This window comes from Cladophialophora bantiana (genome assembly GCF_000835475.1).
Source record: "Cladophialophora bantiana CBS 173.52 unplaced genomic scaffold supercont1.6, whole genome shotgun sequence".
In the NCBI taxonomy this organism is placed as follows: Eukaryota; Fungi; Ascomycota; class Eurotiomycetes; order Chaetothyriales; family Herpotrichiellaceae; genus Cladophialophora; species Cladophialophora bantiana.
The window spans coordinates 1642160-1657509 of NW_015971580.1; the positions used below are offsets into that span (position 1 = coordinate 1642160).

Below are 15350 nucleotides of genomic sequence, written 5' to 3' on the forward strand. Positions count from 1 at the left end.
AAAACGACAGATTCGCGAGTCCTCACCGACACAGATACCGGTCACCTCGGCTTCGCGCCTATATCAAGTCCGATTGGAGACAAGGTACACCTTCTGGGCTTGCATGTCCCGGTCGTGTTTCGATCTCATGGGCAAGAAGTTCAAATTCGTTGTTTGCTGTTGCGTACATGGTATCATGTACGGTGAAGGCCTCTGCCATGACTTTCCACTAAACATTCAGCCGTATCCGTGCAGCAATCCGTTAGGCAAGGCGCCTTCGACAGAATTTAATGAATTGCTTGCTTGCTTGCTTGTTGCATGAGCCGAACGTCCAAGAATATTGTAGTTCGACAAAGGCCCGCAATGATTCTCCGTAGGGGAGGACATGTTTCCCAGGTGATGTGCTGCTCCAGGGTCTTTTGAAAATTAAAGAGATCCATACTTTGAATCAATCGAAAATGGAAAGAAAAAATAACCGACCTATCCCCCCAAACCAGCCAGCCAACTAGCGAGATGCCCACTGGCCCCTTCTTTGTTTGTACCAGATATTCTATATACTCTCTTCTCCATTCCCGCCGTCTATCCAATAAATCGAAAATATTCTACGAGATACAAACAAGAAAAAAAGGAGGGGGGAAAGAAAAGGGCAAAAACAATCAACAGTCAGGATTCCCAAGTGGTCACCCACCTTAGTACTAACTGACCGGCATGTGGCTTAAGTACGGCTGAGCGAACGGGAAGCCCTGTTTTCCACATCCTATGGTCGATTGCGAAATGTTTTGTGTTTTTGGATTTCATATACGTCAAATGAGTAATGGAATTGCCTCTCGGTCGAATTGTATGGTGAGGTTGTGCTCTGATAATAATACTCCTTCCCCATCGGCCACATTTGGATACTGAGTGGAATATGCGTATGGAATATGTAATATGTGTAACTAACTCGCCGTCCTGTTTCGTTCCGATGGTATCACGACCGCTAGCTAGCTGGCTACATGGACATTGGATGCTGGGTACCTACCGAGGACATGGTGAACTACTCGTCCGTCTGAAGCACATATACAGCGACATACATATATACCTACCCACCGGCCATATGTACCCAAGAGTCTCGTTCGTCCGTCCGTCCGCTCCCTCTTCCCTACCCACTGCTCGCTGCGACTTCCTCCATCTTCACGTCACCTTGCTTCGCTGGTAGCTCGGCCCCAATCTTGACTTCCAACACCGCACATCTGCCTCCCTTAACCGCCTCGACCGCCTGTGGCAACGCGTCCAACAGCTCTGCCACGGTGCTCACGGTCCCGGCCCACGCATGGCCGCCCGTCGCCGCCTTTGCGATCCCTGCATAATCCGGGGTCGGCTCAAAGCTGATGTTCAACGCTTTATTGTCCACCTTGCTTCCCTCGCCGTGCGGGTGCACCAGAAGCATCGACCTGCGCGGGGCGTTCCAGCCCTTGTTGTTCAGCACGACCGTCAAGATCGGGATACTGTATCGTTGGGCGATCCAGTACACGGATCCAGGGACCGAGAACATGAATGTGCCGTCTCCGACTATCTGGCACACGAATTTGCCCTTGTTGGCTCCGAACCGGTCGCCAGACTGCATGTCGCGGTGCACAAAGTCCGACGCGAGTTTAATGCCCAAGGCACCGCCGCCGGACCACCCGAGCCCGCCGCCGCCGCAGTTGATCCATGATTTCGGCTGGACAGGGGCGATCTGGTCGGCGATGAAGGTGCTGAGGGTGACGGCTTCGACCGCAAAGATGGTGTCTTGAGGCACCGCTGCTCTGATTTGGCCACCCAGCACGTGCGGATTTATCGAAGTGTTCGACGGATCTGCAGGCAATTGAGCGAGCTCCTTAAATTGGCTCCAACGTGCTGCGTGTGACTTTTGTCTCTTTCTTGCCGCAGCGGTGTGCGCCTCGTCCGACAAAGCCGCAGAAAGATTCGAATGTGAAGCCAGGTATTCATTCAGCTGGTTGAACGAGGTTGCGGAATCAGCACTGAATCGAGCGTAGGCCGGGATGTAGAAGACGGGCATCTGCCGCTTCAACACGTCGACGTCAACGTGAATGATCCTGGCGTCAGCCTTAGGCTTGCATTGGGTAGGAATCCAGGGTACATCACAGTCCACCACTAGGATGAAATCCGCAGTAGTAATTGCCGGGTCAGCTCCATACCGTAAGCCCAGAGCCGCTGGGTGATCTGTTGGGAAACACATGTCGGAACCTCCAGTATCTAGTACGCGAAGACCGGGGATCTTGTCCGCCAATGCCACGGCGGCTGTCACCGAGGCAGGATTGCGGCCGGTGTAGCCCACGATGAGCAGGGGCTCCTGAGCCCGGACCAGTTCCTCCGCGATAAGTGAGACAGCTTCTTGTGGCAGGGCTGCTGGTCCAACAGGTTTCCACACCTGCTGATCGACATGATATGGCTCAATGTCCTCCTCCATGGGCTCGCGGGCTCCGTAGAGATAGACAGGTCCCTGAGGATCGCTGGTCGCGAATTGTAGAGCCCGATTGACAATCTGCTTGACATTCCTGCCACCCTTGATCTCGGCGGTGTACCTGCAGTATTGGGCCACTATCTGTTTCTGGTCTGGCACATCTTGAATCCAGTGTATGTATTCCGTTCTCGAACCACGGTACTCGCCTTCGATTGTGTATGGGGAGAGGCCGGCGAAGATGAGGACGGGTGCTCGTCCGCAGGAAGCGTTGTGGACGGCGGCGGCCAGACCTTGGGTTCCGACGTCGACATGGACAATGACGCACTGGGGTTTGTTGGTCAATCTCGCCATGCCGTCGGCCATCGAGAGCGCAACCATCTGTATGAGTGAGATGTCTTAGCATCAAGTCGGTTCGCGCGCAGCAACTAATCTTGTGGCTTCATACCTCATTCGGGCAGGTGATGATCCTAGGAAAGTTTTCCTGCTTCTCCCTCTGGCCTTTTGTGATGGCTTCGATGATGGACGGGTGGTCGGAGCCCAAATTGACAAAGACATGGGTGATGCCAGCCTATACAGCGTGCTCGGTCAGTGATTTAGAGACCCCCCAACAGCATTCAGTTCCGCAGTCTTACCTCCCAGATGGCCTCGAAGAAGGCATAGGAGGTGGTGTAGTCGCTGTCAAGCAAGATTGGTCTGTCAGTCCCATTTCCGTTCGATCTTGATCAGCTCGAACAGGACAGACGTACGACTTCGCGACGGAACCCATAGTGAACTGGGTCTGCGACTGGTTGTCCTGATCAGTTAGATTGGACTCTGTCTCTATGTGACCGGCGGTTTTGGGAGGTAAGCTGGGACTCGAACAAAGAGGCGTGTCTAGTGTATCCTGGTTTAAGAGGGAGAAATCTAGGATTGTGATAGCTCAGTGGAACTGGTGAGCAACTGAAATGAGATGTGAGAAAAGCAGGGCCCGGTTCTTCAGTCAGACATTTTAATAGTAAACACCCCCTCCCTCGAAAGGCAATGGCAATGGCAACCAGAATCAGACCCGATGCTGGCCGAGCAGCAGGGAGTGAACTGCCATGGGGTAAGGAGGTATTATGGCGCATCGATTCGGCTCTTGTTGATGAGCCAGTCACCGCGTCTCGAACGAATAACCATATGAGAGAAGGGCTCCATGGACGCGGGGCTGGGGGGCTTCAATCCGCTTGGTTGTGGGGTTGTGTTCTCCCTTGTGCCATTGCCGATGTCGCTGTCGGCGTCGGCTTGATCCCGAGCGAGGCGGGATCAAGTTTAAGTCATTCAGTCTCACAGTCCTTCTCTTCACTCTTCCACCGGAATCAACCTCCAATACTAGGCTCGAAGTCAGGACGCAGGGCTAGGAAGCCGAAGCGTCTGCCGTGTCGTCGTCGAATAAGGCAGAAACAGACGCGAAAACAACTCGCGTTTCTCTTCTTCAAGGTCATATGTATTTAATATGAGTTCGGGGTAATGTTCACGCATGGCGGAATTGAAGCCGCAGGCACGATTTGGGGAAAACGTCCATGCTGTCTGCGACCGAATCTCTCTACCTGCTGCTGCTGAACCTGGGTCCCCTTTCTTCTTCTGCCTCTTTGCGCTGATGAACTCGTGCTTGTTGGACCATCATTGTCGATATTGTCTATCTCCCCTCAACAGCTCGACGGAGGCGGCGTAACCACAGCCAGAGCACTACAGACCGGGTTGTTGCTCGAGGCATTCAGGTCGCATGGCGGTGGGTTGACAAATTTGTGACTGGCCAAGGTCGTCTGCGGCCGGAAAACCAAGCAGTGGGTTGAACCGCCGAAATGGAACATACCTATCAGTTGACCCTTGTCGATTCGATTCCCTACCCCGACAGTAAACTTGCACGATGACACGTCTGCCATCCCTATGAATACAATCCCCATCAACCCGATAAAGAGGATTGTCAGCTTCGACAAAGGTGATCCCACGTGCTGCCACGGCGGAGATATATGGTTGAGAGTTGTTTGGTGCGGCGGCATTGGGTGACTCTGGATTTTCGAAGCCCTGCGAGAGGTTCTCCGAGTAGTACGATCCTGAGACATGGCGAAGGTCAACCACCTTCCCAGAGGCTGCCAGCAGTGGTACTGCAAGGCACTGAGAAATGCCTGGTACACTGAACCACCCACAAATTGCTCAGTCTCGGGATGATTGTCTAACATCTCAGCCAACGAGTAAGGTTGCTCTTTGAGCCAGAAGGTGTCATGTAGCTTGACATTGGTGGCAAATTGGAGAGACGTTGACCCGCAAGCATTGGCAATGACTTGCGTCGGGTCTGGCTGCTCTGCTGTCGGCTGATCATCTGGAGATGCGACGGGCCGGATCCCAGGGTTGAACTTTCGGGTGAAGAACATGTCCGAAGAAGTGAAACCGAAGAACGGACGTGATGGTTTGCATTCATAGAGCTGTTGAAATGTGTAGTCCGTCTTGCCATCATTGCCCTTGGCGAGAAGAACGTTCAGAGCTTCAGCAGACAACCATCCACTGGATTGGTTGAGACAGCTGGTAGACGCCGGGCGGGAATGTGCCCCAGACATTCAGGATGCCTTGCCACGTGCTGTTGAGCTGGGTTTCCATGACGAAGAGATAGGCGGCTAGAGGACCCATTGTCCAATCGGGAATCGCATTGATCGGGAATCCAATCAAGCCCATTGCGGTTGGCGGATCCTGAACGTCAAACCACTGTGGTCCTTTGAGGATCATGTCGACGAGTCCAAGCATTGTTTCAAAGTCGCGAAGTTGGGGCTTGCCAGTCGGGTCATCCTGGTAGGCAGGGGGAATCTAAGTGAACATATCACTGGAAAATTTGGTAAGATTAGGGCTGGCCGCAACGAGTTGCTGGAGCGCGACGATGCTAGGGTCGAGAGTGATGACTCCTTTTTTATGAAGCTGTTGCTTCTTCTCGAGTTTTTCCAGCTTTGTGGCAAGCCGCTGTTTGATATGGGCTTGATCCTTGGGCAGCCAGTTGCCCATGGAGGTATGAGGAGGCGGAAACCGATGGAACTCGCGAGAAATAATCACTGAGGCGGTATGGACTTGCCATATCCCGCTTGCAACTCTGGCGGACGAGAGTCGATGGAGCTGAACCCGAACGTGCACTCGGGGCGAGAGACAGGCATTTATAGCAAACCTCACCTTCAAGAGCAATATAAAACGTAGCCCCTGGCGTCAGTCCCAATGAGTTGAGGCTGTAGTTTCGCAAATAGGCACTTGATGCAAAGTAAGAGGGTCATCTGGACGACTTTGTTCGAGGCCCAAGGAGGTTTTCAGCAACTTGACCATTTCTGCAGGGTCGACGCTACGTGGCCGACAAACAGACAGTGCACATCGGCGAAGCTGGTCGCACAGACATCGTGGTAGGTGTCAGTTGGCCAGCTGGACGAAGTCGCCATGTTGCATATGCTGCTGCTCCAGGTACAAGCATGGTGAAGGTGGCACAACGCCGAGCCGAACACGACCGCGAACCAATGGCTGGAGCTTTGCGGTCCACGCACGAGAACTGATGATCTACAGCTGAACGATGCTGATTTGCTCGGAGGCGCCAAATAGCAAACTGTCGACAGTGAAGACATGCGGACTGGACAGGTGAAGCGGAATTCGGAGGATCAATTCTCCGGCTAGAGGTCTCTAGACTCGGACATTATCCAAAACCGAGCTTGTCCAATTGACACTGCGCCATGCATATCACAATATCTTTGCTTAAACTCATCGCCCGGACATTCTTCAACGCCAATATAGTCGTTATCTTTCCGATATTACCATCACATATCCGAACAGCCCCTGTATCGACCATTGCGTGCTCAAAACCCACCCATTCCTCGCACCCGTTGCACTGCACCAACAAACCCCTTGGCCCACGCAAACTTGCCTGGATCAACACCAATCGCACCCTCGGCCTGCTGTCCGGTCTTCGGATCTCTCCAACATCCAGCATCAGGTCCTTCCTTCTCGACTTTTCCATAGATGTGCGTGTTTTGGTTCTGTTTGATTCCCTCCATCCATTTACCCACCACCAATGGACTATCGATCATGACATTCACTTCTTGGCTGTGATACCAGCTTTGCGTGTCCTGGTTGCCGTTGCCTTGAATTCCAATGTGGCCGTCCACGATCATCAGTTTGATGTGGCATGACCGTTGTTTGAATTTGTTGTGGATTGGGTGGATTTGGTCTTTGGCTACGTAGGCATAGATGTCAAGGTTTTGGCGATGTTCGGATCCTACGTCGCGGTACAGTCCATTGGCTATCATCTCGTTGTGTCCTCCTTGCATAGGTAGCAGTTCTCCCGCATCATTGTATCCCAGACAATAGTAGTAAGTGACCTTGACCCCGCGTCGGCAAGCAGCCACAATTTCGGGCAGCAGGGCTTCGGCGTTGAGGTCGGGAGTCTGGATGAACACCGACTCCGTCGCATGACGAAGAGCAGACGCGAAGGCCTCATTTTGCGGGGTGTGCAGACTGTGCTTGTTCGGCGTTCCCCATGGCGGTCTACAAACCATGGCAATTGGGAAAGGGTCATGTCGTGGCATCGGTATGAGTGGGTTCATTGCGGCAGCCAGTTCAGTGTCGGGTGCGCTCCCTTTCGTATCAGGTTGAATTGTCGTGTTGAGGAGGCGGGTGACTACATTGATCCGTGTCTCCCCTTCGCGCGGGTTCAAAAACGCCACAGCGCGCAAGACCTCCGATTTGATGTCTGGGTCATAATGAGGGTCTTGTGATGTGTGTTGGGGCATGTCGATCTGCGAACCGTACTCAGCAAGCTCTCTCAGATTCTCGTGCCCATCAGGGACCGGCGGGGGCCTGCTGCAGGGTTAGCACAACTGGAGGCACATTTACAATACAAGATAGCCAACCTACGCTTGATACACGGGGACCAACTCTCCATTCTCGTCAAACATGGTCGCATAGCTCTCGCTCGCGAATGTGGGAATTGGACCATCCGCAGCAGGCTGGCTCAACAGCGGCGGTGGTGGCTTGAGCGCATTGTGCCACGAAATGAGCGCAAGATCATAGAATGAGTCAACAATTGGACCTTCCCACTGTGTCATCATCTCCACGTTGTCGATGTCTTGGATGTTGTTGCTTTGCAAAATAGCAATTCGGCGGTCTACGACCATGTATTTGGCATGAAAGGTGCCGAAGATCGGGCGGTGAAAATTCATGACTTCGATGTCGACATTTGGCAGCTCATCGGGATGAGGAATTCGAATTTTGCCCTTTGGATCCGCAAATTCGCTCGGCGGTACTATGAGGTGATTTTTCACAAACTCCTCCTGTCAACAGGCCGACATGCGAGGGTGTAAAGTCCTGAGACCTACCTGTTTCGCACTTCCCCTGTCGTAGATGATCTTGACGACGACCCGGCGGTTGGTCTGGACAGCCTTTTTTGAAAGCTCTCTTAGCGCATTTGTAATCAGCCTGGTAGGTTCTGAATGCATCCAAAAGTTGGTTGCGAGGAAAACCTCTCGTTCTGCCTTCGCTATCACGTTGGACATGTGTCGGCAGATGTCAGGAACCGTTGCCATGATTGTGAGCGGGCACACGCCATTGCTTCCGAGGAGTGACGGCGAGCAAACGCCCACCAAAGGGTTTTTCTCCAGCGTGCACAGGACATCATGATAGATCTAGCTGTGAGGTCAGAATCCCTCCTTCCCGCATCATCCCGGTCGACTGGTCTTCTCACCCTGAGGAACAGGTCGCTGGGGTTGGACCTGCCCCATTTTCCGCATTTGCGGGCCTCTTCCAGATCACTGGGTTCTTCCTTGGCCAGGTCCAGTTTCTTGGTGACAACCTCATCGTCGAAATTGACGCCAAAAAGCTTCTTTGCTGCCGCGTGAGGAGAGAGGGAGGGGTCTTTGGCCAGCTCGGAAGTAACCGACTCGCCGCGTCGGCAGAGCTCGTAGACTTTCTTGGGGATCATGGCGGCAGCGAGTCGTCGCAGTGATCAGACGAGTCTCTGCTGATGCATCACGCAGCAGAAACTGCCTCCGCTAGCTGATTGCTAAAACACTCGGAAATGAGATTTCAGCTCTGGGCGTCGTGGCAAATTCTGGGCAGCGCCGCAATCGGGAAATTATTGATTCCCTGTTATAGCTTTTACGAGTCCTTTCAAGCTTTGGCGCTGCGAGAGAAGGATCGAGTGGTAAGAAGATTGAGGGCCGCGCCAGCAAGACCTGAATCTTGAAAGCGCCATCAAGGTCCCATGGTCTTATTGGCCTGTGCAGAAGGGCATGATCCTTTATCGCGTGCGGGTGATGCAGGATGCCCAGCAGCTCGTCGCTCTAGGCGTCCATTGGGCATCACTGGGCGTCATTGGGGGGTTCAATGACCGCATCCCTCCAAAGCGGGGGCGCCAGGGGCGCCAGGGCCACCTTGGGGCGGCATCTTTGGCCCGTGTTAAAAGCTTCAACCAAAAGCTTGGTGAGCTTATTCAGGTTCCTGTTCAAGATCACCCGCCTACCTGGCATGACACAGTGGTCAGCCTGAAGACCGAGAGACACTGTTCACAAGTCCTCAGGACAGCGCGATACTTGGTACGTTCAGATACCTTGAGATCCAGCTACATCTATCCTGTTCTGATGTCCGGCTCCTCTCTCAATTACAAATGCATCCATCCTGTCTCGAAATGATTATATGTTGCCATGGAGTCCCGTCTCCTATAAATAATGCATACCATGCCGCCCATTTTTGTTTGGTCATCCTGAACTCCTGCCATCTGCCGTTGAAACATCTCGCTAGATCAACACAGATGTTAGATTATGTCGATAAATCACAGCTGACCCGAGAGAATGGCTTCGGTTGCTGCGCCACGGGTTAGTGTCTTCTTCATGGCTCAAGTGACGGGCTCAACTTACCACTGCCAATATAAGCTCGCTTAATGTCCAGGTTGACGTTGAATCTTCGCTCCAATTCTTGCTTGATGCTCTTCTTCGTCACCGTCATGAGGTCCGCCGACTTGAGTATGTCCCGGATTTCGTTCAGGATCATATCGTCAGTAGGCAGTCCAGTCAAATCTGCCATGTCCATAGCGGCAACTGATTGACCTCCCCCCATCATGCCGCCGCCCATCATGTCCGAAGGCGCGAGGGACATCCTGGAATGGTTATAACCATACGCCGGTGGATGTATGTCTAGCTGTGATGCAGATCTGGAAGGAGCCATCAGATGCGCTGTGCTTTCATAGACTCCAGGGCCACCATAGACGGACCCGGCAGGATGATACGACTTGGTTGCGTAGCTGTAGCCTGAGACCTCAGACCTTTCGTCGTCGCGTTGGGTTTGAGCATCCCATAGTTCTGCTTGATACTCTTCCCATTTCTTCTTCGGGATCGAGTCGGGATCGAATTTGCCCTCGTCAGAGATCAAAATCTGTTTACCCTTTTCACCAGTCACCAGACGCGTGTTACCCCAACTGAAGTCGTCCATGTGCCAAAAGGAGTACAGGGGCAGGCCCAAAGAAAAGACCGGCATGGCCAGAATGTACACAATCATCCATCCGATCATTTCCCATTTACGGCGAAGGATGAAGATGATGGCTTGCAAACCATAGATCGCTCCCAGTAGGATGAATGCAGTCAACGGTATGACGTCAGACGAGGTGGCGAGGAGAACGATCAGGTAAGCGATATAAGCCACGGTGACCGGCGCAATCACGGTCGATAACAGATCCAGGAAGACGACAAATCGCATGCTGAAACAGCAGAAACCGCACAATTGCTGTAACGGCAGCAGTTCAACGAGATTGTGCACGGTACTGTTGATCCATCGGCGGCGCTGCGACATGAAAACTTTCCAACTGTCGGGTGCAATGGTCCAGGCGTGGGCGTGGAAGATGTATTTCGTCTTGTACTTGGAGTGATGTTTCAGGAGCAGTGTGGTTAGGTATCGGTCTTCGCCGAGATGCAACAGATTCTTCATGTGTAATGTGTCGACTCGGATTTCAGAGTAGTCCTGGATTATTTCTTTACTCACAAAAAGCGGCTTTCCAGTTTCAGCGGCTCGGATTCGATACATGGTGAAACAGCCCGGGAGACAAGTAACGGAACCAAACAGAGACTCGAAGGCTTTGGTGAGATTGTGCGAGATGTAGTACTCGTAAACCTGCATCATCGTGATGAACGATGCCTTGGCGTTAGACAAGGACGTTTCTCCGCAAACAGCAATCAGCCTCGTGTCGCGCAGGAATGACGAAACCATGCGAGTAGCCGAGTCAGGAGCCACGACTGTATCAGCATCAATCTGGAGCATGAATTCGTAGAACGTTGGATTGACCCCGATGATGTTTCTGATTTGGTGATGCATCTCCAGTTCCAGCGGGCTCATGGGCATGTTGTAATGAACCCGGTTCAGAAAGCGCATGATGACCATTTGGGAGTCACGCTTGCCTCTGTTCCCAGGTTTGGAGACTTCGGAGGGTTTTCCAACCTTGACGACCACCAGAAAGGGAACGATATGCCCTTGCACTTCGTACAGACCAGAGTATACCTTTCCCATGTTGTGTTGCTTCATACCTTCACCCAGAGATTCGAAGCTCAAAGGCTCTGGGTCGACCGTTTCCGAAACTCCCAAGATATCGAGTACAATGCGAGGTGTTGGTCGATCATTTCCTTGACCGATAATCATACCGTCGCACACCACGATGAGCAATTTGCGTTTGTCATCATATCGCATCCGTGCTGCTGAGTCGATGGCTCGGCGAAGAGATTCTTCGTCTTCCGTATAGGCAGGAACCTGGCAGATGACGAACTTGTCTAGATTTTCCGGTATGTTCTTGCCTCCGAACTGGAGCGCAGCCAAAAACTTGAAGCCAATCACGGTACAAAGCAAAATGGAGATAGCCAGCAGGATATACCGAGCGAAGAGACACTGTGCCGAGTTTCTGGTATCTGTGACCCCAACGAAGAACAAATTGTCAAGGCAGAGCTGCATTCGACTTCTCAACGCAGAGTCCAGAGAAAGCGCATTCCAGTACTTGGTGACATCTTGCCCAGCCCGTTGTGTGAATAGTTCGACCACGAGGTCATCCATAAAGTTCGTGTCAACTCCCGCTGGCACTGATTGACCCGGCGGAGCCCTGGTGCTGCGCCCACCCTGGTTGTAGGTGGTGAAGTCGTACACTCTGTTGTTCAGTATCGCGATAGAATGTGACTTTTTGGCGAGGGTGCGCACATATTGGGGAGTATATCCGATGCTCCCTTTCTTGTAGTTAGATTTCAACATGATCATCTGTTCAAAGAACCAGTCTGGGCGGGAGTCGTTGGTGAAATACCGGAAGTCATGGTACCGACGATTGGGATCAGTGCTGCTGATGACCGTGGCAGAACCCGAAATATTTGTTGTGGTATAATCCAACTGCACTGTCGGGTCCACTCGGCCGTCTTTCCCTTGACAAAGGGCCGAGACCTGGACAGGGAACAGTCCAGTTGCGTCGAGACCAGCGTACTTCTCCAGTGACGTTTGCGGGATGATACTCGGATAGTGAGAGGGTGCGAAAGCACCTAGGTCCAAGACCACGCCTCGTATAGCCGTATACGCGCTGTGCCCATTCTTGCCGTCGTGGGATGACAGTTCCGCCGCAGAATACACATTTTGCTTCGGACAGATGAGTTCGGGGAAAACGACGATGAAGAAGGCAACGAAGAGACAGCTGACCCAGATAAGGATGTTGATGGCGAACTTCTCCCTCCAGGCAATTCTCACGTCCTTCCGTTTCATGCCGCCACCCCACTTGATGGCAAAATCCGGAAGATACCACGTAAGGAAGTACACAATTGCTAGCCACCTCTTCCGTGATGCCGAAACGGGTACAATATCGACTTCTTCCATCTTCTTTCTATTGCCTTTCTCGGCAAGTTCTTCTTTGGTTTCGAGATTGCGAAACATATCTCCGGAGTTAAAGGCTGAGGCGCCTGCGTCAGATTTGGCATCAAGTTCTCGACTGCCGAAGTAGCCACCTCCTTTCGTTTCGTCACCATAAAAGGAGCCAGGAGTTCCCTCATGTGAGGCAACCAAACGAGCTTTAGAATCATTGAACGGATTGAGACTTGGCGTATCAGGCCTGGAAATTGCGGGAATTTCACCGCCAAAATAGGCAGTGCTCTGAGATCCGGTGAGAGCAATACTTGCCCAGCAGCGCTCGCTGAGGAAGATACCAGTGTTACCAATTCTCGCTTCGTTCCCAGGCCACTGTTTATTATCCAGAACGAGCTGTGCCTTCTCGCGATCACTTCCGACTACGCCAGGATCGGCGTCGGTCAGTCCCAAAAATTCGCCGAATGGAAGGAACACACTGAAATCCGCTGTTCGAAGTCGTTGGCTGATTTCTGGTATTCCAAACATCTGAACCTGCTGACGCACACACTTGCTGTCAAATTGATTGGCGATCCGCCTATCATTTGGCTTCAAGCAGAACACGAAGTAGTTGTTGACGTTCGGCGCGGTCAGGGACTTGGTGATGTTGTCTAAAGATGATAGAAATTGTGCTGCTGCACCCTGAGTCAGCCCTGTCGCGGAAGGTTTTGTCTTTCTCGTTCTGGATTCCTCCGGAGCATTTGTCGATTCCACATCTTCTTGTACGGCAGGCGAGCGGTCTGCTCTTCGACTCCCCATCCGACGCAGTTGGTCATGCTTCTTTCGGGAGAGGCTGGGCATGCGCAACGGTTTCGAGCTGACCTGGGCCTGAACAATAGCCGTCTTCTCTGAGGGATGGCTGATGGTGTTCAAGGCCTCCTGGCCGAACAAGCTAGCCACAAAGTCACTCTTGGTAGCTCTGACCATGTTCATCAAGTCTCCGGAGACCACATCACCGTTTTCTTCGACCAATCGATTGACTGGATAATCCACCTCACCGGCATAGTGACGGACGGTGAACGATGCCGCAAGGTTTGTCGTGGCGAAATTGCTTCCAGGCAAGGTGGTAGTCGCGCTGCTCACGGTAATTGCTTTGTTCTTGTTCTCGAATCGCTTTCGAATACTATCCAAGAATTGAGTATCCGTACGACCACGACGCGTTTGATCATCGAGAATGGCAAGCAATCCGTTACCATGCTTGAGGAGACCACGAACAGCGTCTGAATTATCGAAGTAACTAGTTGCGGGCACGCTGACTTCTTCGCTTTCCAGCATCTCGGCTGTCTTTTCGAAGAAGCCGTGGAGGCAAGTATTGTACAGAGACTCATTTGCAACGTTGTTCAGCAATTGATCCAGAACGGATCCGGTGGAAGAATGATCCGCAAAACCCGGGAAGTCGACAATAGAAACGGTGTTGGCAACGGCGTCCTCCGCAGCACAGATCCTTTGGTTGATGCTTTCAATGATGTATGCAACCAGAAGCGAGTACAGTGTCGTTGCAAGTTCATCTGCGTTTTCTCGAGCGCCCTTGGGATCTAGCATGACCGTGACACGCTCTCGGTGGAGTGTCTTTGTCTTGTGCCTCATACTTTCTTCGAGATCCTGCACGCTCAATCCCAGGAAGGCGGCAACTAGAGCCAAAGTGTCGGTGTTCTTGACCACCGTGACTGTCTCGCCACCTTCGTGAGAGTATCCGCCACTCTCTTCAGCCGCAGTCAGTGTGGCCTGGCCGGTGCCAAATTCGAGTTGGCCAATGTGGAGAATAGCAGCAAGAACTTGACATATTTCGGCGATTTCGGCTCTGGGGAATTCAAGCTTTCGCAAAGCCGTCTTGAAATGCTGGAAGCCTTCCGCATCGTTGATGCCCACCTTCATCTGCGTCGGATGACCGAGGTATCTCCATCGTTTCTGTGCTACGGAGGCAGACCTCGTGAGGCCAGTGCCGGACGTCGCAATGTTTGTGTGTCCGTTGAGGCCGAGATGAGACTTTTCCGCCGCGCTTGTTCCCGCCAGGAGATAGTAAAGAACATGGAAGCTCCTTTCACCGGTCGGTACATGTGAAATTCGACTCCTTTCCAGGCGATGGTCCAACAATTTGCCTCCAATAAGGGTCGGGATCGAGGATGAAGCATCATATTGGAGTTCATAGAATAATCCGGCTTTCGATGCCGTTTGGGTGGTGGTAGTTTTGGTCGTCGTCAAGGTATCAAAAACGAAGGCAGCTAAGGACAATTTGGATGATAATGGTGTGGACGAAAACGAGAGGAACGAGGAAAGCAGGTGTGACCTGACTGTCGTTTTGCCTGAGCCGGACTCTCCACTGTCGCACAGTTAGCGGCAGGTCAATAATATACTGACGTTCAGCAGACATACAAGAAGACAATAGCCTGATCTTCTGCTCTATTTCCCAATCTTGCCCATGCCCTTCGGGCTAGATCCTCGGCCTCGCCCATGGCACTTCCCTCCTTTTCACCATTCGGTCCCCTGGTTGACGAGGTGTAGGTATTGAGGCATATCAAAGCCTGGGAGGAGAGCTTTGCTGTCGGGAGAGAGACATGGAACCGGCTTGCCAGATGGGCCGTCAGATGGGTATCTGATTGCAAGTGAGGAGGAAGTGCAGGCAATGAAGCCTGCAAGTGAGCAGGAACATTGCCGCGAGCAGCCATTCTGATTGAGATGGATTGGACGCGTCAAAATATCTCCAAAGACGACCACGAGTCGGCTCACACGCCGTGCCAATGGTCCAATTCCTCAATTCATCGGACGTACTTGCGCGGTTGGGCAATTGTTGACTCGGGACAAGGAGGCTTTTCGATTTTGCAACAGCGAGCGTCAGAGGCAATGAGCGTCAATATGGGCCGGTATAACCAAATATGTAGAGCGAGAGAAATATGTCGAGAGATCGTCAGATCGTACCACAGATTGCAATTGAAAGAACCAACATGCAAAATCAAAGGAAACTGAGATGATCGAACAGCGAGAGCAACAAAGTGGCTTCGCGCAGCCAGGGGGGGTTCATCGGCCTGGGAGACCATTACTG

At 52.3% G+C, this 15350-nt stretch overlaps 4 protein-coding genes and 1 non-coding gene across 5 annotated transcripts; all 5 read right to left on the reverse strand.

The window, feature by feature from the left end:
• Nucleotides 1–630: 630 nt before the first annotated feature.
• Z519_04906 lies at nt 631–746 on the reverse strand. Its single transcript, XR_001677172.1, has one exon. It is a non-coding gene; the product is annotated as a 5S ribosomal RNA (ribosomal RNA).
• A 371-nt stretch (nt 747–1117) lies between these two features.
• Z519_04907 (uncharacterized protein) lies at nt 1118–3188 on the reverse strand (the record flags this gene model as incomplete). The annotated part of the gene is made up of 4 exons (XM_016762649.1): nt 1118–2800; nt 2868–2990; nt 3055–3097; nt 3169–3188. 4 exons carry the CDS (start codon nt 3186–3188, stop codon nt 1118–1120), a joined length of 1869 nt encoding a protein of 622 aa, XP_016621596.1.
• A 901-nt stretch (nt 3189–4089) lies between these two features.
• Nucleotides 4090–5434, reverse strand: Z519_04908 (uncharacterized protein; the record flags this gene model as incomplete). Its single annotated transcript, XM_016762650.1, has 5 exons — nt 4090–4286; nt 4339–4497; nt 4560–4963; nt 5016–5242; nt 5294–5434. 5 exons carry the CDS (start codon nt 5432–5434, stop codon nt 4090–4092), a joined length of 1128 nt encoding a protein of 375 aa, XP_016621597.1.
• Nucleotides 5435–6261: 827 nt separating this feature from the next.
• Nucleotides 6262–8381, reverse strand: Z519_04909 (uncharacterized protein; the record flags this gene model as incomplete). The annotated part of the gene is made up of 4 exons (XM_016762651.1): nt 6262–7261; nt 7319–7728; nt 7780–8085; nt 8145–8381. The coding sequence occupies 4 exons, from the start codon at nt 8379–8381 to the stop codon at nt 6262–6264; spliced, it is 1953 nt and encodes a 650-aa protein (XP_016621598.1).
• Nucleotides 8382–9286: 905 nt separating this feature from the next.
• Nucleotides 9287–14976, reverse strand: Z519_04910 (uncharacterized protein; the record flags this gene model as incomplete). The annotated part of the gene is made up of 2 exons (XM_016762652.1): nt 9287–14630; nt 14684–14976. The coding sequence occupies 2 exons, from the start codon at nt 14974–14976 to the stop codon at nt 9287–9289; spliced, it is 5637 nt and encodes a 1878-aa protein (XP_016621599.1).
• Between the last annotated feature and the right edge of the window lie 374 nt (nt 14977–15350).